The sequence below is a fragment of the Delphinus delphis genome, chromosome 13 (genome assembly GCF_949987515.2).
Source record: "Delphinus delphis chromosome 13, mDelDel1.2, whole genome shotgun sequence".
Lineage (NCBI taxonomy): Eukaryota > Metazoa > Chordata > Mammalia > Artiodactyla > Delphinidae > Delphinus > Delphinus delphis.
This window is the reverse complement of record NC_082695.1, coordinates 61,938,155-61,964,456: the sequence shown is the minus strand read 5'-3', so window position 1 is coordinate 61,964,456 and position 26,302 is coordinate 61,938,155. Positions and strand designations below refer to the sequence as shown.

Genomic DNA, 26,302 nt, shown 5'->3' with positions numbered 1-26,302 from the left:
GAAAAATTCAATCATACAGAAAAATAGAATAGTATAATAGACATGCCCTTCTCCCTCTGCCTGTATGTATCATGTGTCTAGTTTCACCTATAGCCAATCCAATCCCACCACCATGTTGGAGCTAATCCTAGAGGGCATTTGATACATATTTTAAAAGACGAAGATTAAAAAACATAACAGGGCTTCCCTGGTTGCGCAGTGGTTAAGAATCTGCCTGCCAATGCAAGGGACACAGGTTCAAGCCCTGGCCGGGGAAAATCCCACATGCCGCGGAGCACCTAAGCCCACGTGCCACAACAACTGAAGCCTGAGCGCCTAGAGCCCGTGCTCTGCAACAAGAGAAGCCACGACAATGAGAAGCCCACGCACCGCAACGAAGAGTAGCCCCCACTCACCGCAGCTATAGAAAGCCCGCGTGCAGCAATGAAGACCCAATATGGCCAAAAATAAATAAATAAATTTATTAAAAAAAATAATAACATAACCCAAGAGCATTTATATCTGAAATATATTAACAGTAATTTCTTAATATCAAATATCTAGACAGTGTTCAAATTTCCAGTGCTCTTACAAATGTCATAAAAGTTTTGTTTTTATTTACTTTTACAGTTTGTTTGAATCAGAGTCTGCATTTTGTAATTGGTTGATAGTTCTTATTAATCTGTTTAAATCTATAGGTCCTCCCCTTATCCTTTTTTTTAAATTGCAACTTATTTGTTGAAGAAACTGGGTAGTTTGTCCATAGAGCTTCCCCACAGCTTGGATTTTGCTGGTTATAACTTTGTGGTGTAGTTTAATATGTTGTTCTGTCCCCTGTATTTCCTGTAAGTTGGTATTGGGACCTAGGGCTTGATATAATCCAGATCCAATTATTTTCAATATATTTATTTTTTATCTCTTTAAAAATTTTTTTTACCTATGTCTTATATTAGTTCAGTAGTATATGTATGTAATTTATAAATATACATTTAGTGAGGCTGTTGCAATAATTTTTTCCAGTCATGGTACACAGTCAAAAAGTTTTGAGATTCCTAAGGTTGTTAGACATTTTATTTTTAAATTTATTTATTTGGCTGCACCACGCGGCTTGCAGGACCTTAGTTCCCTGACCAGGGATTGAACCCGGGCCCTAGGCAGTTCAAGTGCCAAGTCATAACCACTGTACCGCCAGGGAATTCCCTAGAGTGCCCATTTTAAATGTGATTTATCCTAGTGCTTGGAGAGCCTGGAGTGGACCACCTCATGTTGAAACTTATGGGTTCACTTTAAAGTTAAATATACAGTTTTATATGTGAATATGTGATTCATCTCTGAAAGTTAAAGTCCTGTGGTTCCATTTTAGGACCTGTGGCTGGAGTATTTGAACATGGAGCGCATACATTATGAGTTTCAGGAAACCATTAGTCTGTGGATGCAGGCCAAGCTTGAGTCCCATTCTACACCCTGCAGTTCGTCAGTGCCACTGGACTTCACTGATCCTTTGTTGGGTGAGTTGTGTGAGTGTGCATCAGACCCTTTGAATGAATGAGTGAGTGAATGAATGAGTGAATGAATGGGTGAGGGAGTGAATCGGAGCCATTGAGGGTTAAGGTTCACAAAGTGTACCCCTCAGTGAGAATTGCTTTTTTAGGAGTTCATTGTTAACTTGTTAACCACTTGGGGTTAGGTTATGCTTTGAATGAGAGAAATTCCAAAAACAGTGAGGACTTAAATAAGATAGGGATTTTTTTCCCATGTAAAAGAAGTCTGGAGGCAGGCAGTTCAGAGCAGTAGCTTTATGGCCTGAAAGCCTTCAAGGACCCATGCACCTCCTACCTTGCTGTCTCACTGTGTTCACATCTGACATCCACTTATGGTTCAATGTGGCTGCTTAAGCTTAAGCTGTCACATTTGCATTCCATTCAGTGGGTAGGGAAGTCTCCCTCTTTTAAGGACTCTTTCAAGAAGCTGCTCATAGACTTTCCAGTTACATCTCATTGGCCCACACTGAGGCATGACTCTTGCCATGGAGTTTCCCCACAGTCTGGATGTTGCTAATTATACCTTTGTGGTATAGTTTAATGTTTTTCTGTCCCCTGTATTTCTTGTAAATTGGTATTGGGAAAGTGATTATGTACTTTGTGGTTCATTTTCTGCATGATGCTTTAAAAAGATATTTTAATTGACTTACAACATGTAAAGTAGAAGCTAGAATTTAATTATTTGGGGTTTGCATTGAGCAGATAAGGAACCTGAAATGTATGGTGGTTAGGTAACTTTCTGAAGTCACAAAGCTGGGGCTTTGAAGAGCAGGCTTCAGAGACCCTGCTCTTTACCACTTGTCTTATTTCTGGTGATCAGTACAGGTTGCAGTTCTAAATAAAGTTAAAGCCTAGATTTTTAAATAATTAGTTTCAGGTTTTTCTCAGATGAGAGCAGGTTAGATGATGATTATATCAAACGATGGAACTTGTGATTGTGATTGTAGGAAAAATTTCAGCAGCTCTTCATAGGTTATTGTATACTTACGACACCAACTTCTTTTTCTTAAATTTGTTGGCTTCGTAACTTTTTGTCAGTTGTGGTCCAGAGTTGTGATTATAGTTAAATATGCTCTGAATTAAGTTTTTTTCTGTCTTTTGTTTTGGATTTAAAGTACCACCCTTGATTTTTCTTTTGTAATAAGTTATATTGGGTTAGAAAAAGACCCTCCCCACCTCCCCCACCCCCATTTTCCTTTAGAGTCATGACCTAATGTTGCTTGAAAGAGACTTGAACATAGTCAGGAATCTTACCCTATGGTGAATATCCAGCTTTGTTACATTCTGTGCATAGAGTGGTAGTTCTAGTGGAAAAACCCCAGCTATAAGGGACAGTCCTGGACTTGACCTGTTTGGAATGTTAAATTCCATCTGTTTAGATTACAAACAATACAAGTTTTCTTATGCCAAGTAAAGTCATGGCTATTAAGTTTTCTTTAATTTTTCTTAACAAGAATAGAAAATTGAATGCTATATCTGGAATGAAATCGGAAATTCAGAGTAGTCCCTTAAGTACTTTGTTAACTTACTGACTTGAAATTCCTTTGACCTCTCCCGACCTCTGTTATCTTACATGGCAGCATTTTTCTTCATGTTCTTCAGTCCCTATGAGCTGTGTGGTATGTGGATAGCGTAGTGAAAAGAAAGGAAGGGAAGATAGGAATTTATTGGACACCTACTGTGTATTCAGCTGTGTAATAAGTGTAGGAATATAAACATTTAAGTTGGATTGACCAGTATGAGATCATGTGAAATCTAGTGCAAAGTTGCATGGTACAGATTTACTGTTTTTTACCTTTATTTTTCTTATATGGTACATGATTTCTTATTTGTATTCGTAAATCAGTTTTTGAGTGAATGAACAAATGAATGAATGAATGACTGTATGGCTACATAAATATAAGTTCTGTAGGAGTTCATGCCCATGTCTTCATTCATTTTAACTCTACTACTCTCCACCCTCCTGTTCAAACCTTGGCCTAATGTAGGACTTTTCACTCAGCTTCATTCCATAATGCCCATTCCTCTTTCTCCTATTCCTATGAAGTTTATTTGGATGACTGCATTAAACTCTTAACTGGGCTACCTGCCCCATTTCCCCAGTCCACTGTCCAGATGATAGCTACCATCTTTCTAAAGCTTGCTTCGAGTTATTCACTAGATCCCTTTTACACTAGTGTCAAGTCCAAACACCTTAGCATGTTATGCAAAGCTGTCTAGGGTGATACTTTAAGATTGTGAGCAGTAGGTCTTTAGCTATCATCAAGACTTTTTGAGGATAGGAATTCTATTTAATCATATCACATGCTCCTGAGCTCCCAGCTCCTGGGTAGAGTATTATTAGGCTGGTGGGTGATCCCTCAGAACTTGGAAGGAACAAAAGATAATTTTATTCATTTAGACCTCTGATGATTTAAACAACTATTCTTCAGATCTCTTAACATTCTTTATGAAGGTAACAGTTTAGTTTTGTAGTACATTATGACCTAGTAGTAGCCGTTATTCAGTAAATATGACTTAATTTTTTTTTCAGCTAAAGAAAGGGTTTTAAGTAACCTGCGGAAGCACGAAGACCCCCAACCTCCCCTTGTTCTGCAGCCAATGAGGCCTCCTGTGCCAGTTATTTCCTCAGCCTCGATCCTGAGTCAGAAGGACGCCATCCAGCTGGTACGCACAGACCTGAATCTGCTGCGGCAGCAGGCCAGGTAAGACACAAGCCCTCCAGGATCATGCTTCTGTGCTTGCTGCTTTGACAGCCTGATGAGTAGAGTAGCACCTAGAAGAGCTTCTTCAGTAGCCTCCTCACCACCAGGGTAATTTGACCAGACTGGCTCAGATGGTTACCTTAGTTAACCAAGTTGTGACAAGTCTTTTAATTTCATGTAGAAATTATGTGGTGCTTTCATGGCCTATGTACATTGTACAGTTTCTTGTGGCATTTCCGAGTGGCAGCAGTGCCAGCTAAATTTTTTTCTTATGCTTTCCCTGAGGAAATCTGATCCTGGAAAGATGGTGTTAAAAGGGAATGAAATGAGATTTACTCTCTTTTGTCACTGCTTTGCTCTCTAACTCTCCATATTCTTTTAAAAATTGACACGGATACTTGATCGAAGTGTGGGAAAGTCATTTTAGTATTTTGAGTTCACAGTGGATACAGAATGATCAACTGTATAAGGTTTTGATTGTACCTTGTGATCCTGTGAGGAGGAGTGCGTGTAGAGTCTGTTTTATTTATAAAGTGAAAGAGTTTATCTTTGCAAAGCCCATGGGAATCAATCTCTTATTGGCCCTTTATCCCTTGGTTGTCTTTGGTTTAGTCGTGTATCATATGTGTGTTGTTTGCACATGCAACACACAGGCCTCCTGCACATCACCGTAATAATCAATACAGTTAAAACAGTGTTGACACCCATGTAAACAACTAGCTTTTCATGTCTTCCACATCTCAGGTTGAGTTGCTAATATCTAAGAAGTCATTGGTACTTACAAATAAGGTACCCCTTTAGGATGATTAAATCAGGATGGAATTCTCATTTGTTCTTCTGCATTTAAGGGTTCATTTAAAAAAACGTTGATCTAACACAGATTCTAAATGGAGCTTTGTTTCTGGCTAAAAACTTGTCTTACTTTTCCTTCCTTTTTTAACTCTGACTGCCAGGGAGAGGGTTTGGGTGAGTCTTGGCACACACACCTTTGGTTTTTTGTTACTATGGAATTCTTGTGCCTTATCGTTCTCTAATGCAGGCTGGGGGTGACTGGAAGCCTTTATCACTTATCATAAAATCTTTCCTAAGACTTTTTTTTTTTCTAACCTACCGATGATGTTTTTCAGAACTGCAGCTCTTCGGGAATCTCAGCAGGTTGTGCTGGACAGTGAGCTGTTGGACACAATGCCCAAGCAGTATGTTAATCGAGAAGAACAGACCACACTGCATTTGGAGTGTAGAGGCAGTAGTGGCAAGAAGTGCCAAGGAGCTGGAGTTGTAACAGTTCAGGTAAGATTAAGATTAAGTGTCTTCATAATTCAGAGAGTTTCGTTTGAGTCCCTAATATTGGCATATCATTGAGAAAGACTGAAAGAAGTATTTAGTACATCATCCATGTCCCAAAACATTTAATAGTTCTGGGGAGAGTGAAGATACATACAAAGCTAATCACTTATTTCCGTAAGTGCTGATGAGTCTTATAAGACAGATAGTCAGATAGAAATGAAAAGAAAAGGGGAATAATTGAGATGATTCTTGGAGAGAGGGGCTCAAACTAGTGTTAAAAGATTTTGGTGATGATACTTTGGATTCAGTTAGAAGGAATGTGGGAATGGGGTCACCATGACTTCACCTAGGGGTCAGTGGCTCAATCGATCTGTTTCAGTTGTTTTTTTTGGGGGGGGGCAGTGATTCATGTTGGAAAGGTTAGAACTCACATTGGAAGAGATCATCATGTGGGGGCGCTGGCTGAATGCTGTGGGTAGTGAGGAGCCACTGAAGACAAAGGTGGGAGGCACGTGTGAAAAGCAGATCAGTTGGGTGGAGCTTGCCAACAGGCCAAAGTTGGGTCTATGACATCGTAAGGACTTCAGAATGGAAGGTTAGCCTTAGCCAGTATGTCATGGCACTCACTTTATGCCAGGTAGAGTCTAAACACTTTACAGAACTTGTCTTATCCTCACCACAATACTATAAGGTGGGTATCTTTATTGTCTGTATTTTCCAGATGAAGAAATAGAGCATAGAGAGGTTAAGTTACATATCCGAGGTGACGCTGCCAGTGAGTGGCAAAACCAGGAAGGCCCAGGCGTTCCAGCTGCAGAGTGCATGCTCCTTAGTCACTGCATGGTACTCTTTCTGCAAGTGAATTCAGTATTCCGTGAGCTGGGAAAGAAATGGTTGGAGACAGGCGCTACCTGTTCCTTGACTAACTTGCACAAAAATAGCTTCTCTTTTTGTTAGCTTTTACAAATTGGGGTATTTATCTTACTGACTCTTGGTTGTCTTTCAAAAATTTCCCTTCTTTTTGTGCCAGTCCAAATTTTAACACTTCTAATGTATTTTTCATCAGTCTTTTCTAGGAGACTGTTTTCTTAAAATGTCTTCTTTGAAATAATTTTTTATACTCATATTTTTTATTACATTCAAATTTCATTTCTAATTTTTTTCAGCATAGTTGTATGCGTCTATTAAGAAATTTGGCCTGGAATGTGAGATGCCTAAATACTGAGATAATATCTTTGGCCGGGTACCTTATGAAGTTAATTTTCTTTTGGTGTGTTTTTATTCCCCCAGTTGCTAATGCTTTAGCAAGACTAAGGTAGAGGTATTTAAGAAGGATCACTTGCTAAAATAATAAAACAGGAAGAAAAGTTTGCCACCTGAGGGTAGAGTTTGAGTTGTGGGAAAAAGGCTGAAAATGTATCTAGTTATAATAAAAAAGGGACATTTTATTACCAATCTGTGTTTTTATAAATATGGTATTTTTCCATATTTTGAAATTACATATCTTTGTCAGGCTGTTAATTCTATATAGAGAAGGGAATTCTCCTAAAATGCATTTTTTAAGTGACTACTGAGATAAGTACAAAGAAATGTCTTTCCAATTCTGGCTAATAGCTTACTGTTTGAAGAGTTGTAAATATTTGCTGTCCCAGCCAAAGAACAGGTCTGATTGCTTGACCTCCTATTAAATTGCAGGGTCTTGCGGTGGAAAATACCACTAGGCAGACCTGGGAGCTTTAACTCTAAGCCTACCAGTGACCTGTCTTCTTTCCTTTTCAGAAAAAGGGATCATAGTCTTGATTTATCTGAACCCTTGAATTCAAATTTCTTTTATAACCTTTAGTTCATTAATTCTGAAATAAAAAGGTACACCTTTTCTAAAATACCTTCAAAATAATTTTGATTATTATTTTGAGGAGGGAGATCAGAAAGAAGATGATCTATGATAGGGATTAAAATGAATATGCCTTAGATTTTGCTTTTACAGACAACACAAAAAATACTTTTCAAAAGAAAAATTGGTAGATGTTAAGATTGCTTGAAGAAAGAAGTAAAATAACAAGAAAGGACACACAGCAAAAAAAGAGATTTTATAGAAGCTTAAAGAATTTGAAAAATAGCTGTGTTTTGTGGCCATAACCTCATTAGAAATATCCAAGTTTTCTTAAAGCACATTTTAATTTTCTGCTGGCCTTACTTGTTGCCCAGTGCCCTGACTTTCAGTTTAGGAAGTCCCGTCATTTGGAAAATCCAGAAGCTTGGGAACTCCCACTGATGGCTCCTAGAAGTATCAGTATCAACAGTACTACTCCAGCCATTATTTTGCCTAATGATGCAGATGTGCCAGGGGAATTAAAAATGTAAAGACAGCAAGCAACTTTCGTAGTCTGAGACTTAACTAGGATTTCTTTGGAAAATTATACAGTAATTGCGAATTCCAGCTGTCCTGGGCAGTATTTACTGGTTGATAACTTCTAGGAACTGAAGATAAAATTTTTTTTTGCTACTCACTAATGGCTAAGAGCAAAATGGAGGAAAGTTAAAACTCTAGCTGCCATGAAGCTTGGGCTTATCTAAGCAAGTCAGTTAGGTTTGCTCTGATTTATTTATTTATTTATTTTGCGGTACGCGGGCGTCTCACTGTTGTGGCCTCTCCTGTTGCGGAGCACAGGCTCTGGACGCGCAGGCTCAGCGGCCATGGCTCACGGGCCTAGCCGCTCCGCGGCATGTGGGATCTTCCCAGACCGGGGCACGAACCTGTGTCCCCTGCATCGTCAGGCGGACTCTCAACCACTGCACCACCAGGGAAGCCCCTGCTCTGATTTTTTGTTAAAGATTGTACTTGAGTCTAATGCTGTCCATTACGCAAATGGATGACTTTAGTTTGTAGGAAGAGAGGTGTTTGTCAGGGGTAGGGAAGGTGAGTTCTGAGTGTTTATGGCTCATCAAGAAACTGTCACTGGGAGACAGTGTTCCTGAAGAAGGTAGATTGTGTTATTCTTACAATGTAAAACTATAGCCCCTCTATATACGGGTGTCCAGTGACCACCTCATGGTTGTGATTAGTAGTGTTGATCCTGTTTGGCATCATTCTATCATCTGGTGATGCTGGACATCATGAGGCCTCTTCCAGATTCCTCAGATCTCCAGCCACTTCTCAGTTTCCTCCAGGGTTCCTCAACGCTTGGATTGCTGGTTGTGCTTGGTTCTACTCCTGATTCCCTTCTTCACTGTGATGCCAGCTGCTTTTGCCTTTTGTCTGTGCTGGAGTTCTTAATCTGGGGTTTGTGAAGGGTCTGTAGTGGGCCAGAGAAGACCCTGAAAGTGTGTAGAAATTTTTTTTTCCTGGAGAGTTCATAGATTCAGTCGATCCTCAACAGTCCCTGACCCCGGAAGGGTCAGTCCATATGTTGATGACTCCTGTTCTGTTTGTCTAGTCCAGAATTCTCTCTTGAGTTCCAGGTCTAGACTTCTTGCTTACTTAACATTCTATGAATGTCCCATAGTTACCTCAAACTCCGTAGGTCCTAAACTAATCTCATCTTTACCTGTCAAACCTGTTTTTTCTGTAATTCCACTTACCTGGGCTCCCAAGATGGAGATGCTATCCACATTCTCCCCCCACCCCCCCATATTTCCTATCTAGTCGCTTTCCAAGTCATACTCGTTCTGCCTTTGAAATGCCTTTAAATGTATGCCTTTCTCTGTTTGTATTGCCATTGCCCTATGGTCGGCCCACATCACTTCTCCCCTGAACTAATACAGCAGTCTTCCTGTCCATAGTCTTTCTATCTAGTTCATTTTCCACCATTCATCTTTTTAAATACAAATCTGATCACATTTCCGGGCTAAAAACCCACATTGGTTCTCTAGTGTCTAAAAGGAGTATGTCTTTTTGGACCCTCCATAATCTGTTCTTAATCTCTCTCTAGCAACATCATTTACCCTCTCTCCCATTCCCCAAACCTTCTATTTTCTAGCAATTTAGACCTTTTCTGTTCTGCAAACATGACATGCCTTTGTTCTTAGCATATGCTGTTATTTGTTCTCCCCCACTCATTTCTGAGCTTCTGCTCATCCCTTCATTCCTTGGTTCAGGCAGCATCTTTTCTTGAGGTCTTTCTTGACTCCTCTAGTCAAACTGAGATATTCCCTCCTCTTATCGCAGCTTGAGCATAAATGCTGTTGTAGTTACCTGCTGTTTTTCCTACCAGACTGTAACCTCTTTGGGAATAGAGCTCCTGTCCTTATTCATCTGTATTACCAGCAGCACCTAGAATGGCTCTTGGCACATGATAGGTACCCTTTAACACCCCTGACTCAGTCATTGAGAGCCACAAGCACACCACTTGTTAGACTGCATTACAGCTTGTTTTGTGTTATGGTTACTTCTGTAGGCTTTAACAGATTTTGAGTTACCTGAGGGCCAGGATCTTGTCTTTTTCATGTTTATGTTGTCAGTGCTTCACACAGTCAGTGTCACAAAATGGATGTGTTTGAAGGAATGAACGATGGATACATACTCTTCATAATAATCTCCCTGAAGATATTCTCTGGCTATGGAAGACATGGAAGTTGGAACTTTTTCCTACTAGAAATTGGCAGTCATTTTTGATCCTGCTTACCTTTGGCCAATTTAATGCTTAATTGGCCAGTTTACTGCTTTCCATACAAAATCCTGACTTAAATACCACACACTGCTCCACTTACCTTTTTACTCTAATACAAGTGTCTCCTGGGCATTCGATCTTGGAAAGCGGTAAGGCTGGTCATACTTCAGTGCACTACCTTATTTCTCAGCCCTGTTCAGAGTATTTCTTATCCCTTGCTTGGGCACTCTCACATTCCAGGTAATCTGCTAGGGGCTTTGCTTACGTTTTTCACTTAGCTTCACAGAATGAGGAAGAGAAAGCAGGTTCAGAGAGACTCAGAGACTTGTCAAACTCACACAGCTATTACGTGGCTCAGTTGGAATTCAAGCCCGCATCTATTTAAATTCAAGAGTTGTGCTTTTCCATTCAATATTGGGAAATAGCCAGGCCATTTGCTTTGGCTCTTTCAGCTCTGATTTTTGAAAACTAGCTGATCATGACAGTCAAATCTCATTTGAATTAACATGTGTACCCCTTTCTTTCTGAGTTAGTGCGGTAGGAGTGCTTCTTTTTCAGTGATTAGAGAATTCCTGGATTGGATGAATTTTTAAAATCAACTTCATGGAAAATAATTTTATATTTCAAGTGTGAATTTTAAGTTCTAAAATTAAAACATGTTAAGCGTATTTTAAATATAAATTTCAATGGCTCTTTTGTAAAGATTTCAAATTATATCATGAAAATATCTTATTGCTTAGTAGAATTTTTCTGTGAGGGAAAGCCCTGGAAATTTCCAGCCATCTGCAAATGTTTGAACTATGTATAGCTTGTTTGGGGTATACAAAAGCCAAAGATATTTTCTGGGAAGTGAGACGTGCCTCTTCTGTGGTCGCCTCTCCTAACAGAAGCCTCTAATAATTTGGTGATATTCCCTGAGGATATGAGGTGATTTATAATAGGGTTCCTTTTGTTGTTCTTTGGTATTGTGGGGCATGTTTGCTGGACCCAGGACTGATTTATTATCATGTGAAAAATTGCTCATTCCTAGAAATGAAAGATGGAAAAGACCCCTGAGGGCCTCACATTATTTTAACAACTTACTGAAGCACATGCTTTGTGCAACTTTTGTATTTCTTTGTCTACTTATAGTGACTCAAGGGGACGGGCTTCCAGCATGCTGCTTTGTTCTATTGTCTGCAGCTTCTTGTAATTATGAGCCGGTAGTCATTCAATCTCTCTCACCTCCCCTCTAGTAAGAAAAGAAAACTTTTAACAGTGGTAGGAAACAAAAATAAGTAGACTAGGAAATTATGATAATTTTGGGGTTTTTTTGTGAGAAAGTTTAAACTTTCCTAAACTAGTTGATTTTCTTTTATTCTTCAGCATCAGTAGTTTCTACAACATGGGGTAGCAGTTTTAAAGTTCAAGTTACAAAGTGATTTTAGTCTTGTCTCTCTGCGTTTCCCAGTCAAGTGAGCCTCTCTTTTTTATTACCCATTGTCTTTCCACTTCCCTTCATTCTTACTGTCTTCCTTCCTCCTCTCAGATTCTTTCTTTTCCTCTCTTTGATGCTTTCTCTCCAGGTCAGCCAAGGGCTGTGACTCTCAAAGACCCAGTTTAACTGTACTTGGTGAAATATTGGGCAAAAAAGCTGACTGCACATACTCCTGATCACATTTTGGGCTATTAAACATTGGCCTGTTATTTGAAAGATTTGAAATAAAATATTTGTATTGATTCATTATGTGGTTTAATGGAAGTAATTTACTTTTTTAAATCTTTTGTTTCTCCAGTAGTAAAAATTGAAGTAATTGTTAACATTATATGCTCTTGGATATTCACTTTTATGCCTTTTTTAAAAAAAATTAAATAATACTTTATTGCGAAAAAATGCTAAGCATCTTTTATGCCTTTTGATTCATAGTAACAGCCTATTTTTTTCTGTAAAACAAGAAGTTTTATAAAGATTTTTAACACAACATTGGTGAGTTTTGTTGAAGAAACTGATTATCATGATCATAAAAGTAGGGGCTCAACATGCCATCTATCATAGTTGTGCTGCACTGGGCTGCTGTGTAAAGCAAAACAAGCAGGACCATTGCCCTTCATGAGCTTTTGATCTGGAATTTACGAAAATAATTCTGGCAGGGATATAAGGGATTCATTTGAGCAAGTTTGTGAATTAAGTAATTACATTATTTATAAACAAAGGATACCTGTAATCACTGCAGTGGTGGCTGAGGCCCGGGTTTGGACAGGTGCATATAAAGGAAAATGTAGACTCTACTGCTCACCCAAGTGATTGGGGAAGACTATGTGAAGAGAATGTAGGATTTAACATTCCTGCTTTCTAAATGGTCTGGTCTCTTCAGCATTTCCTGCCATCCTGCAAGATAAGTCCAAATTCCCTAACCTGCATTAAAGGTATCTCTAAGACAGGCCCCTCTGCTCCCAGTCTGATTGCACTGCCCTCTTCAGCCCTGACCCCCTACTTAGTTGAGCTCCTCTTGGCTGTCCCTCTGTCCTGTCTCCCACAACTGCTACATTGTGTTGCAACCTGGGCCTAGGATGTTCTCTGTATCTGTCCACAGGCAAAAAAGGACATTAAAAATGTACATACAAAGCAGTTATCATATAGGTCACCATCAATTAATTAGAGAAAGGAATATTAACAACTCCCTCAAATAGGAAAGACATAATCTTAAATAAAGTATAGTTTTAAAAAAATTGAAATAAATTTAGTTTTTCTTTTTAAAGCTCAATAAATTCTTCTTATGTTTCACATCTTTACTGAGAACCAATACAAATTTTATCGAAGACCGGCTTTTAGGAACCACTGAATTAGTCAGTTGTGCTTTCCTAGGCACGCAACTGGTGTGGGCACTCCTTGTATTTTATCTTATTTTTGGTGTTTCTTTTATAAGTATATATCTTTTCTTCCTTTCAAAATGGCAGTTGTTTTATTAAAAGATTTGTGTCATCCTCTTTTTATGTTTGGTGCAGATGAAACGTGCAGCCACAGTGTCTTGAGTCAAATTATATGTGCTTCTGGATTGGGAGAACAGAGAGGGGTTATGGTTATGGGGAGGGATGGCCAACAGAGGGGGGCTTGATGTGCTTCAAGAGAAGCCCCAGTGGTGGAAGACACTGAGTTTATTTTTGATCAGAATTGGAGCATTGAAGCACGAGTGATGTAGAACATAGCCTACAAAAGGATCTGAACCAGCAATGAACAAGTTTGATTCTTCATGAAAAGCCTGAGATTCCCGTATAGGTTTTTGACGGTTTTTTCCCCATCCTTCTCAGGTTCAGCTGAGAGTTTTGAGTTACAATATTAGTTGTAATAATATTCTCTTTATCGAATACCCAGGACATTTTTAATAAAATAACTGCTCTAGAAAGCTGTAGGGGCAAATAAGTCTGTTGACCACTTTAACTTCTGTTAGTTTGAAGGTTTGCATAAGAATGAAGCAATAAGCCAACAGCTTCATGTTTTGCGAAAAGAAGTGAAGCAGTTGCAAGCAGAAGCTGCTAAACCACCATCACTTAATATTGTGGAAGCCGCTGTGCATGCCGAAAACTTGATTACGTAAGTTTTGAGGGCATTATAATTTAAAATACTATTTGTTATTACTGACAGTAATCATACATGCTGCTATACCCACCAGTCACCCACTAATTAGTACAGGGATCAGCAGGCTTTGGGCCAAATCTGACCTGCCATCTATTTTTTTTTTTTCTTTGCGGTATGTGGGCCTCTCACTGTTGTGGCCTCTCCCGTTGCGGAGCACAGGCTCCGGACGCGCAGGCTCAGCAGCCATGGCTCACGGGCCCAGCCGCTCCACAGCATGTGGGATCCTCCCGGACCGGGGCACGAACCCACATCCCCTGCATTGGCAGGCGGACTCCCAACCACTGCGCCACCAGGGAAGCCCTGCCATGTATTTTTATAAGGAAAGTTTTATTGTGACATAGCCATGCCCATTTATTTACTTAATGTGTATGGCTTTTATGCTACAATGGCAGAATTGAGTGTAGTGACAATTTATAGCCCATAAAGCATAAAATATTTATTATCTGGCCCTTTGTGGAATAATTTTGCTGACCCTTGAATTAGGAGGTGATACATTACATTAGAATTCAATCACGGAGAGATGTAGTGCTTAAGTTTTATATTAAAGTCACATTTACCCAGGAAGTCATCATTGTCCATTCAGATTATTGAGCAAAGTAGGCAGTGGAATTGCTCAGGGGAACTAGGGCTCTCAGGTGTAGTTGCCAACCTGAATTTGACCATTGTGGTTTCTCTTAGAGCTCTCCTTTTTCTTCCCAAAGCCACCAGGACATTACCTGGGAAAGGGGAGGTTGACTCTGCCTTTTACTGCAGAGGTGACTGCACGTTCTAGTACCAGCAGCTAATCCCCCAGTAGATTAGGATGGTAGTGTGGACAGGGGAATTGAGACCTTTCGTGGGTTGGATTGGGGCTGGGGGTCTGGGAAGAAGGAGGAGATAAGGTGAACAAGAGGTTGATGTTTCTTTTGCTAGGAAAGAAACTCAAAACAGAGTGAGAATTAGAAGAGATATCTTTTATTCTAGGATCTTATTCTATACAAAAATCTTTTTCTTCAACCTAAGTCAGTATTTTGGATATTAAAATTTAGGGAAATCAAGGTTCTTGTGTTTAAAAATATGTATTTATATTATAATACATGAAATTGAGTAATAAATTATGAATTACATACAATTATGAAAATATTTAATGTTAATAAAGGCTGAATTTTTTCCCCCCAGGAGGACATAAAATCACTTCTGTGTATTGAAAAGTTATTGGGTCAAGTTAGAAGCTGTCCCGTGAAATATTTCTAAAGTGGCATTCATATGGGGCTCTGAGGACTCTTAAGAATACTGCCTGAGAAATGTAGAGTATCAGGGAAACACTGTGGGTCTGGATTCTCTTACTGTAGACCAATAGCCTTACCTACATTTTCCCACAGGGCCTTAGTGAATGCCTACCAGTCACACCCCACCCCTGGGGTTCAGAAGGTTGGCATCAGCCTCTTCTTTACTGTTGTGGATTATGTCAGCGATGAGACCCAGCGTCATCCTCCCACAAGGCAGTTCTTTACTTCATGCATTGAGATCTTGGGACAGGTAAGGTTATCCTGTGTTTTTAGCCTTATTTACATATGATGAGTCCCTACAGTGTCCTCATCAGATATAGGCATGGTTGACTCCAAACTTATAGGTTCAGAGTCTTACCTAAGTCAGGAGCCCCTTTGAATTGTTGACTTCTCAAGATGTCGTTAGAATTGTTGGTATGGAATTCTGCTTTTCATACAAGAGATATTAAATTATTAATATATGTAAGTCTCTGGGGAGACATCATATTCTATCTTATGCTGTTTCTGGTAACAGTGGTATTACCAAAGCTCTTTATTGTTTATAAAATTCTCTTTGATTCATTATTTTATTTCACCCTCACAGTGACTCTGTGTGATTGATAGCATTCCCATCTTAAAGATGAGAAAACTGGTCTCTAAAAGATTAAGTGACTTGCCTAAGGAGTACAGCTGGTGAGTGCTGGAGCTGAGAGTGACCCCAGGTCTTCTGACTCAACATTCCGTGCTTGCCCACCTGTCCATTGCTGCCCCCCAGTTGCTAGTCACCATTTATTTACTTATTTGACTTACTGTTAAATATATGGATATTTAACAAGGGCAAGGGCATTATATCCATGCAGATTATGAAGTGTGTCATAAAAGCAAGAAATGCCACTTGCTGGAAAACATATAAATACTAATTAATCATGTACTCTCACCCAAATTCAATTAAATAAGTACCTATTTATTGGATACTTTTAGGGAGGTGATACTGAGCAGATATTAAAATAGATGTTTTAGAATAGATTTTTGCCTGATTATAAAATTGTTGAGTGCTTATTGTAAGCAATACTGACAGCATAAAAAGTATAAAGAGGGGGCGGAGTCAAGATGGTGTTCTAGGAGGATGTGGAATTTGCGTCTCCTTACAACTAGGGCACCTACCAGGCACCAGAGGGGGACCATGGACACCTAAGGGGACGGGAGGAAGCCCCAGTGACTGGGTAGGACATGGGACGTGGGGGGAGTGCAGGGGGAGGAGAAGTGGAGGTGGGACGGGAGTGGTGTCCCTGAGGGGTGGCTGGGGGAGGGGAAAGGGGGGAATTGGGGAATGATTGGGAGGGCAGAGGATCTAAAGGGAGCATGACCAGGTTTCCCCTGCCCACTTAGGTCCCCAGGAACCTGCTGAGATCCCGGGCCTGATCTTCTGCTCACCTAGGCCCCCTCCAGCCACACGGGTCCTGAGGGAGTGAGAGGGAGGGAAGGGGGAGCAAAAGTAAAGGCCAGACTCCGGGACCGGCATCCCTGAGGGGTGACTGGGGGAGGGGAGGAGTTCCTACACCCAGTGGGACCCACCCACGGTTAGGGGTCCAGTGGCGATGGGGGCCACCCTGGGGGAGATGGTGGGGGAGGGGCATGAAGGAATGGAAGGGAACGGGGCCAGCGCTTTCCCTGTCCACTTAGGCACCGGGAAGCCTGTTGGGCTCCCGGGCCTAATCCTCTTGCCCTCGGAGCCTCCCTCCTGCTGTGCAGAGCCCAAGCCCCGCCCCTACACCCCCACCCAGGACCCCACCTCTACACTCGGAGAAACCCTTCAATGCTCTGGGCCTAAACTCCACCCACACACCCTCACCCACGGCCCCACCTACAAACCCCAGAACTCCACACTCCACAGGCCCTCCTTTTCACGTGCTGCCTCTCCCCTTCTGCGCAGGTCCTAAGCAGAGGCCCCGCCCCACGCTTGAATGTCGCCCCACCTAGGCCCCACCCCCAAGGCCTTTTCTGGCTGCATGGATCCTGAGCCTAGGCCCCGCCCCATGCTCAAACGTCACGTCCCACCTGTCTAGGTCCCGCCCCACCCTAAACCCCACCCCTGCCTAAATTCCACCCCGCCTAAACTCTGCCCCCATAGCCAAGGCTTTTTTTTTTTTTTTTCCTTTTTTCCTCTTTTAGATTGGGGTTCTGTTGATTCTTTTATATTCTTATTTTTCCTAATAAATCTTTCATTTTTCTATTTTTCTTTTATTCTTTATACTTTGTTATTCTCTCCTTTGGCTTGTTTCCCCCCTACCCCCTGCCCCTGCCCTTCTTTTTTTTTTTAGTTTTTTTTCTTCTTTCTTCTGTTGTGGTTTTATTTTACCTTGTTGCAGTTGTTTCAGTTATAGTTTTATTTTTCCTAATATAATTTTTGTCTTTCTAATTCTGTTTTGTTTTTGATTCTTTGACATTGTACTGCTCCTATTTTTCTTTTTTACTGCTCCACGAAGCTTGTGGGATCTTGTTCCCAGGCTGGAGGTCAGGCCCGAGCTCCTGTGATGGGAGCTCCAAGTCCAAACCACTGGACTAACAGAGAACCTCAGACCTCAGGGAATATCAATCGGGGTGAGGCCTCGTGGAGGTCCTCATCTCAGCACCAAGACCCAGCTCTATCCAACTGTCTGCAAACTCCAGTACTGGACGTCTCAGGCCAAACAACCAATAAGACAGGAATACAGCACCACCCATCAAAAAAAAAAAAAACCAACAAATAAATATGTTACAGATGAAGGAGCAGGGTAAAAACCTACAAGACCAAATAAATGAAGATGAAATAGGTAACCTACCTGAAAAAGAATTCAGAGTAATGATAGTAAAGGTGATCCAAAATCTTGGAAACAGAATGGAGAAAATATAAGAAACATTTAACAAGGACCTAGAAGAACTAAAGAGCAAACAATCAATGATGAACAACACAATTACTGAAGTTAAAAATACTCTAGAAGGAATCAATAACAGAATAACTGAGGCAGACAAACAGATAAGTGAGCTGGAAGATAAAATGGTGGAAATAACTGCCAGGGAACAGAATAAAGAAAAAAGAATGAAAAGAGTTGAGGACGGTCTCAGAGACCTCTGGGACAGCATCAAACGCACCAACATTCGAATTATAGGGGTCCCAGAAGAAGAAGAGAAAAAGAAAGGGTCTGAGAAAATATTTGACGAGATTATAGTTGAAAATTTCCCTAACATGGGAAAGGAAATAGTCAATGAAGTCCAGGAAGCACAGAGTCCCATACAGGATAAACCCAAAGAGAAACACACCGAGACACATATTAATCAAGCTATCAAAAATTAAATACAAAGAAAAAATATTAAAAGCAGCAAGGGAAGAGCAACAAATAACATACAAGGGAATCCCCATAAGGTTAACAGCAGATCTTTCAGCAGAAACTCTGCAAGCAAGAAGGGAGTGGCAGGACATATTTAAAGTGATGAAAGGGAAAAACCTACAACCAAGATTACTCCACCCAGCAAGGATCTCATTCAGATTTGATGGAGAAATTAAAACCTTTACAGATAAGCAAAAGCTAAGAGAATTCAGCACCACCAAACCAGCTTTACAACAAATGCTAAAGGAACTTCTCTAGGCAAGAAACACAAGAGAAAGAAAAGACCTACAAAAACAAACCCAGAACAATTAAGAAAATGATAATAGGAACATACATATTGCTAATTACCTTAAATGTAAGTGGATTAAATGCTCCAACCAAAAGACATAGACTGTATGAATGGATACAAAAGCAAGACCTGTACATATGCTGTCTACAAGAGACCCACTTCAGACCTAGGGACACATACAGACTGAAAGTGAGGGGATGGAAAAAGATACTCCATGCAAATGGAAATCAAAAGAAAGCTGAGTAGCAATTCTCATATCAGGCCAAACAGACTTTAAAATAAAGACTATTACAAGAGACAAAGAAGGACATTACATAATGATCAAGGGATGAATTCAAGAAGAAGATATAACAATTGTAAATAGTTATGCACCCAACATAGTAGCACCTCAATACATAAGGCAAATGCTAACAGCCATAAGAGGGGAAATCAACAGTAACACAATCATAGTAGGGGACTTTAACACCCAACTTTCAGCAATGGACAGATCATCCAAAATGAAAACAAATAAGGAAACACAAGCTTGAAATGACACATTAAAGAAGATGGACTTAATTGATATTTATAGGACATTCCATCCAAAAACAAAAGAATACACTTTCTTCTCAAGTACTCATGGAACGTTCTCCAGGATAGACCATATCTTGGGTCACAAATGAAGCCTTGGTAAATTTAATAAAATTGAAATCGTATCAGGTATCTTTTCTGACCACAATGCTCTGAGACTAGATATCAATTACAGGAAAAAAACTGTAAAAAATACAAACACAGGGAGGCTATACAATATGCTACTAAATAACCAAGCAATCACTGAAGAAATCAAAGAGGAAATCAAAAATTACCTAGAGACAAATGACAACAAAAACACGACGACCTAAAACCAATGGGATGCAGCAAAAGCAGTTCTAAGAGGGAAGTTTATAGCAATACAGTGGTACCTTGAGACACAAGAAAAATCTCAAAACAACCTAACCTTACACCTAAAGCAATCAGAGAAAGAAGAACCAAAAAAAACCCAAAGTTAGCAGAAGGAAAGAAATCATAAAGATCAGATCAGAAATACATGAAAAACAAATGAAGGAAACAATAGCAAAGATCAATAAAACTAAAAGCTGGTTCTTTGAGAAGATTAACAAAATTGATAAACCATTAGCCAGACTCATCAAGAAAAAAGGGAGAAGACTCAAATCAGTAGAATTAGAAATGAAAAAGGAGAAGTAACAACTGACACTGCAGAAATACAAAGGATCATGAGAGATTACTACAAGCAACTATCTGCCAATAAAATGGACAACCTGGAAGAAATGGACAAATTCTTAGAAAAGCACAACCTTCTGAGACTGAACCAGGAAGAAATAGAAAATATAAACAGATCAATCACAAGCACTGAAATTGAAACTGTGATTAAAAATCTTCCAACAAACAAAAGTCCAGGACCAGATGGCTTCACAGACAAATTCTATCAAACATTTAGAGAAGATCTAACACCTATCCTTCTCAAACTCTTCCAAAATATAGCAGAAGGAGGAACACTCCCAAACTCATTCTATGAGGCCACCATCACCCTGATACCAAAACCAGACAAAGATGTTGCATAAAAGGAAAACTGCAGGGGCTTCCCTGGTGGCGCAGTGGTTGAGAGTCCGCCTGCTGACGCAGGGGACGCGGGTTCGTGCCCCGGTCCGAGAGGATCCCACATGCCGTGGAGCAGCTGGGCCTGTGAGCCATGGCCACTGAGCCTGTGCGTCCGGTGCCTGTGCTCCGCAACGGGAGAGGCCGCAACAGTGAGAGGCCCGCGTACCACAAAAAAAAAAAAAAAAAAAGGAAAACTGCAGGCCAATATCTCTGAACATAGGTGTAGAAATCCTCAACAAAATATTAGCAAACAGAATTCAACAGCACATTAAAAGGATCAAACACCATGATCAAGTGGAGTTTATCCCAGTAATGCAAGGATTCTTCAATATATGCAAATCAATCAATGTGATACACCATATTAACAAATTGAAGGATAAAAACCATATAATAATCTCAATAGATGCAGGAAAAGCTTTTGACAAAATTCAACACCCATTTATGGTAAAAACTCTTCAGAAAGTAGGCATAGAGGGAACCTAGCTCAGCATAATAAAGACCATATAGGACAAACCCACAGCCAACATTTTTTTTTTTTTTTTGCGGTATGCGGGCCTCTCACTGCTGCGGCCTCTCCCGCTGCAGAGCACAGGCTCCGGATGCGCAGGCTCAGTGGCCATGACTCACGGGCCCAGCCGCTCTGCGGCATGTGGGATCCTCCCGGACTGGGGCACGAACCCACGTCCCCTGCATCAGCAGGCAGTCTCTCAACCACTGCGCCACCAGGGAAGCCCCAACATCGTTCTTAATGGTGAAAAACTGAAACCATTTCCTCTAAGATCAAGAACAAGACAAGGTTGCCCACTCTCACCATTATTATTCAACATAGTTTGGGAAGTGTTAGCCACAGCAATCAGAGAAGAAAAATAAATAAATGAATCCAAATCAGAAAAGAAGTAAAGGTGTCACTGTTTGCAGATGACATGATACTTATACATAGAGAATCCTAAAGATGCTACCAGAAAACTGCTAGAGCTAATCAATGAATTTGGTAGAGTAGCAGGATACAAAATTAATGCACAGAAATCCCTTTGATTCCTATACACTGATGATGAAAAATCTGAAAGAGAAATTATGGAAACACTCCCATTTACCATTGCAACAAAAAGAATAAAATACCTAGGAATAAACCTAGCTAAGGAGACAAAAGACCTTTATGCAGAGAACTATAAGACACTGATGAAAGAAACTAAAGATTATACAAACAGATGGAGAGATATACTATGTTCTTGAATTAGAAGAATCAACACTGTGAAAATGACTCTACTACCCAAAGCAATCTGCAGATTCAGTGCATTCCCTATCAAACTACCAATGGCATTTTTCACTGAACTACAACAAAAAATTTCACAATTTGTATGGAAACACAAAAGACCCCGAATAGCCAAAACAATCTTGAGAAAGAAAAATGGAGCTGGAGGAATCAGGCTCCCTGACTTCAGACTATAGTACAAAGCTACACTAATCAAGACAGTATGGTACTGGCACAAAAACAGAAATATAGATCAGTGGAACAGGATAGAAAGCCCAGAGATAAACCCACACACATATGGTCACCTTATTTTTGATAAAGGAGGCAAGAGTATACAATGGAGAAAAGACAGCCTCTTCAATAAGTGGTGTTGGGAAAACAGCTACATGTAAAAGAATGAAATTGGAAAACTTCCTAACACCATACACAAAAATAAACTCAAAATAGATTAAAGACCTAAATGTAAGGCCAGATACTATAAAACTCTTAGAGTAAAACATACGTAGAACACTCTATGACATAAATCACAGCAAGATCCTTTTTGACCCACCTCCTAGAGAAATGGAAATAGAAACAAAAATAAACAAATGGAACCTAATGAAACTTAAAGCTTTTACGCAGCAAAGGAAACCATAAAAACGAAAAGACAACCCTCAGAATGGGAGAAAGTATTTGCAAATGAAGCAACTGACAAAGGATTATCTCTAAAATATACATGCAGATCAATATCAAAAAAACAAACAACCCAATCCAAAAATGGGCAGAAGACCTAAATAGACATTTCTCCAAAGAAGATATACAGATTGCCAACAAACACATGAAAAGATGCTCAACATCACTAATCAGTAGAGAAATGCAAATCAAAACTACAATGAGGTATCACCTCACACCAGTTAGAATGGCCATCATCAAAAAATCTACAAACAGTAAATGCTGGAGAGGGTGTGGAGAAAAGGGAACCCTCTTGTACTGTTGTTGGGAATGTAAATTGATACAGCCACTATGGAGAACAGTATAGAGGTTCCTTAAAAAACTAAAAAGAGAACTACCATATGACCCAGCAATCCCACTACTGGGCATATACCCTGAGAAAAGCATATTTCAAAAAGAATCATGTGCCACAATGTTCATCGCAGCACTATTTACAGTAGCCGGCACATGGAAGCAACCTAAGTGTCCATTGACAGATGAATGGATAAAGAAGCTGTGGCCCATATATACAGTAGAATATTACTCAGCCATAAAAAGAAATGAAATTGAGATATTTGTAGTGAGGTGGATGGACCTAGAGTCTGTCATACAGAGTAAAGTCAGTCAGAAAGAGAAAAACAAATACCATATGCTAACACATATAGAATCTAAAAAAAAAAAAAATGGTTCTGATGAATCTAAGGGCAGGACAGGAATAAAGACACAGGCATAGAGAATGGACTTGAGGACACGGGGAGGGGGAATAGTAAGCTGGGACAAAGTGAGAGAGTAGCATTGGCATATATACACTACCAAATGCAAAATAGATAGCTAGTGGGAAGCAGCTTCATAGCACAGGGAGATCAACTCTGTGCTTTGCGACCACCTAGAGGGGTGGGGTAGGGAGGGTGGGAGGGATTTGCAAGAGGGAGGACATATGGGGGTTTACATATGTATATAGCTGATTCACTTTGTTATATAGCAGAAACTATCACAACACTGTAAAGCAATTACACTTCAATAAAGATGTTAGAAAAAAAGTATAAAGAAAAATTTCTCACAGTCCTCATCTCCTGGAGATATTGGTTACATAGCTAACATTTCATTATAGGTTGTCTTGTGTATCTATGTCTATTAGTTTATGTGTGTATATGTAAAAATACACAGTTAATAACTAGCACATGCTGTTTTATAACCTGCTTTTTTCATTCAAACTCATGTTTTAGACATTATTCTTGATAATAAATACAGACCTATATCATGGTATTTAATATATAGTGTTCCATGGTATAGATATATTGTAATGTATTGAGCCAGTGCCCTCTGGATGAATATTTATGTAGGTTGGTTGTTTTGCTACAGTAAGCCTGAGCTAAATATTCTTACATACCTTTGTGAAATTATTGTGCTATTTTTCCTAGAATAATTTCCTAGAAGTATGATTGCTATGTCAAAAGGATTAGCATTTGATGTATATTGTTATACTCTCCTCCTGGGAAGTTTGTACCTATTTACATTATAATAGCAGGGTTTGAGTTTATTATTCTCCATATTAGAACTAACATTAGGAATGACCATTCTTTATAAATCTTGCTAATCTAATAGGGGAAGTAGTACTTTGTGATTATTTTAAGTTGTATTTCTTTAAGTACTTGTTCAATTGCCTGACTTTGCAAATGATTATTGGCTGTTTAATAATTTTTGTGTGTGATTTTTCTGGTATTGTCCTTTGCACGTTTTCTGCTGGTGAGTTTCTTGTTTTGAAAGAGCTCCTCAGAGTGCTAACCTGGTATCTGGAATGTGGTATAATTTTTCTCCTTTGTCATTTTTCTTTAATTTTATGATGATTTTTGCCTTATTGAAGTAAAAATTTTATATATTCAAATCTATCAGTCTTGTCCTTTATTATTTCTGCCTCTGGTCAAGCTTATCAAAGCTTTCCTGACTCTGAGGTTATTTAAATATTCACTTATACTCTAGTACTTTTAAACATTAGAACCAAGTTATAAGAAGGTGAGGTTATCTTGAGTGTATATTAGTTGTAAAAATTAGCTTTTGAAAAGTATTAAAAGCACATCTCAATAAAATGTGTAACCTAGAAGGTTTTTTTTCTTGACGTAATGCAGAATCACTTTGAATACTTAGCAGTCATGGTGGGTACATTGCAAATTTCCAGATTCAGATTATCCCAATATTTTAATCTTTTAAACATTTTCTTTGGTGTGTCCAAATGAAATGAATGGATTATCCAGAATATTTAATATCACTTACATTGGAAGTGACAGGTTTATCGATGTTGATTTTACATTTCTTTTGATTGTTTCTTATTCTTATTTAGAAAAAATTCTATTTGCCTTATGTACTATTCCTTAAAACTTGGGTGCTTAAGTAAAAGTTGGGGAGGGGAGAATATAGTGACATTTTCCCTTTTTAATTCTTTCAAGGTGTTTATAAGTGGCACTAAATCAGAATGCAGAAAAGTCCTTCAGACCATTCTGAAGAACAGAAGGCTCTGCTCTCTCTTGTCACCTTTCTTTACTCCCAACGCTACGCCTGCGGAGTTCATACAGCTGTATGAGAAAGTGGTGAAGTTTCTGAGTGAGGACAACAGTGATATGATTTTCATGCTGCTGACCAAGGTGAGCTGTCATTCAGTCCTGATGTTGTCATTGAAATGTAGATACTGCTGTTGTTTCCCAGCTCCCTCGGAGCTGTGTCTCCAGGTGGACTGGAGACTGACAGGCCGTTTTCTCATTTGATATCATCTTCAAATAGCATCCCAGAGCTGCTGCTTCTGGGGGCGCTGATTCTGTTATATAGGAGAGTCTTACTCATGTAGTATAAAAAGGACCAGCTCCCAAACTCTCTTTAAAAACTTCATACAGTTTTGAAATATTCATAGTAATAATTTAGTACATTCTTCTTTTGAATGTATGCCTTAATTGTGTTTGATAATTGAGTTGTAACATGTCAGAGTCTCTCATATTTAGAATAAGCCCAATCTAAGCAAATTGCCTTTGTTTTATTCCTAATAGAATATTAACTCAGACCAAGGCAATGAATTTACTTAACCAGTTGAGAATTTCAGAGCCTTAGCTATTTTGCCTTCAGTTGTACTTCTCTGACATCTATGAGTCATAAAACCTGGGCATTTTTTAGGACCTGGAGACTGATATCAGTTTGTAATGGGGGAGACCATGTTTTATAGTTTGGGATTCTGGAAGGTGATATCAATACTCTGAATTTTCACTAACTGATGCACTCTTTGAAACATGGCCATTAGATGGAGATAGTTCCATAAAGTGGCCGCTTGTTTGTGGCACCATGACCAGTGAAGAAGAACTACAAAGTTCTGATCCTTGTGTTGTAGGGAAAACTTACCAACAAGATTTTTAAATTGCAAAAAAGTATGCAGGGCTCAGAAAACTGCCTCTGCAATCCCAGAGACTGAAGTATAGATGGAGGCATAATGGTACCGTCAGTTACTGAACTGCCTAGATTCTTTTAAGTATATAAATTTTAGTTTGAATCTTTATAAAAAGCTAAATGCTAGGTAAGCTTTGACTTTCAAACTAAATTTGCACACAATTTGCTCTATTTCAATTAATTTTCTAGTATAAATAAAACTTCTTATTTCCTTTTCTTTTTAGTTCGATCTTAAGCAATGGTTAAACGCCACTAAACCTCCTCTGTCTGATCGTACCAGGCTTCTGGAATCCATTCATTTGGCACTTACTGCCTGGGGCCTTGAACCAGATGAAGATATTTTGATGCCATTTAATCTTTTCTGTAAGCACTGGACTTACCTTCTTCTCTACCAGTTCCCTGACCAGTACAGTGACATTCTGAGGCTGCTGATGCAAAGTAAGTGCCTTAATTGTGACTGATTAGATCACAGTGAATGTTTAATATGACATATACCATTCTACAGATGTCATCCAAAAATGTAAAAATAATGCAAGTATGCAGGAGTTTAGAATCACTAATCTTCACCCAAAGTGCTCAATGAACAATGCCCAAAAGGTTGCTATCTGTAAAAATGGTCAGTTATTGTCCTGAATGTCAGAATGGACCCTAATTGGG

The 26,302-nt window shown here is 39.4% G+C and overlaps 1 protein-coding gene across 2 annotated transcripts in view; it reads left to right on the top strand.

Annotated features, from left to right (window-relative positions):
• The window catches only part of EPG5 (ectopic P-granules 5 autophagy tethering factor), a 129,745-nt gene that overhangs the window by 68,194 nt on the left and 35,249 nt on the right, over positions 1-26,302 (top strand). For both annotated transcript variants that reach the window (XM_060028984.1, XM_060028985.1), the window contains exons 25-31: positions 1,343-1,487; positions 4,054-4,225; positions 5,353-5,515; positions 13,551-13,693; positions 15,100-15,256; positions 24,664-24,858; positions 25,870-26,083. In XM_060028984.1, the coding sequence (XP_059884967.1) occupies positions 1,343-1,487; positions 4,054-4,225; positions 5,353-5,515; positions 13,551-13,693; positions 15,100-15,256; positions 24,664-24,858; positions 25,870-26,083 (1,189 nt within the window). The remainder of the gene's footprint in view (positions 1-1,342; positions 1,488-4,053; positions 4,226-5,352; positions 5,516-13,550; positions 13,694-15,099; positions 15,257-24,663; positions 24,859-25,869; positions 26,084-26,302) is intronic.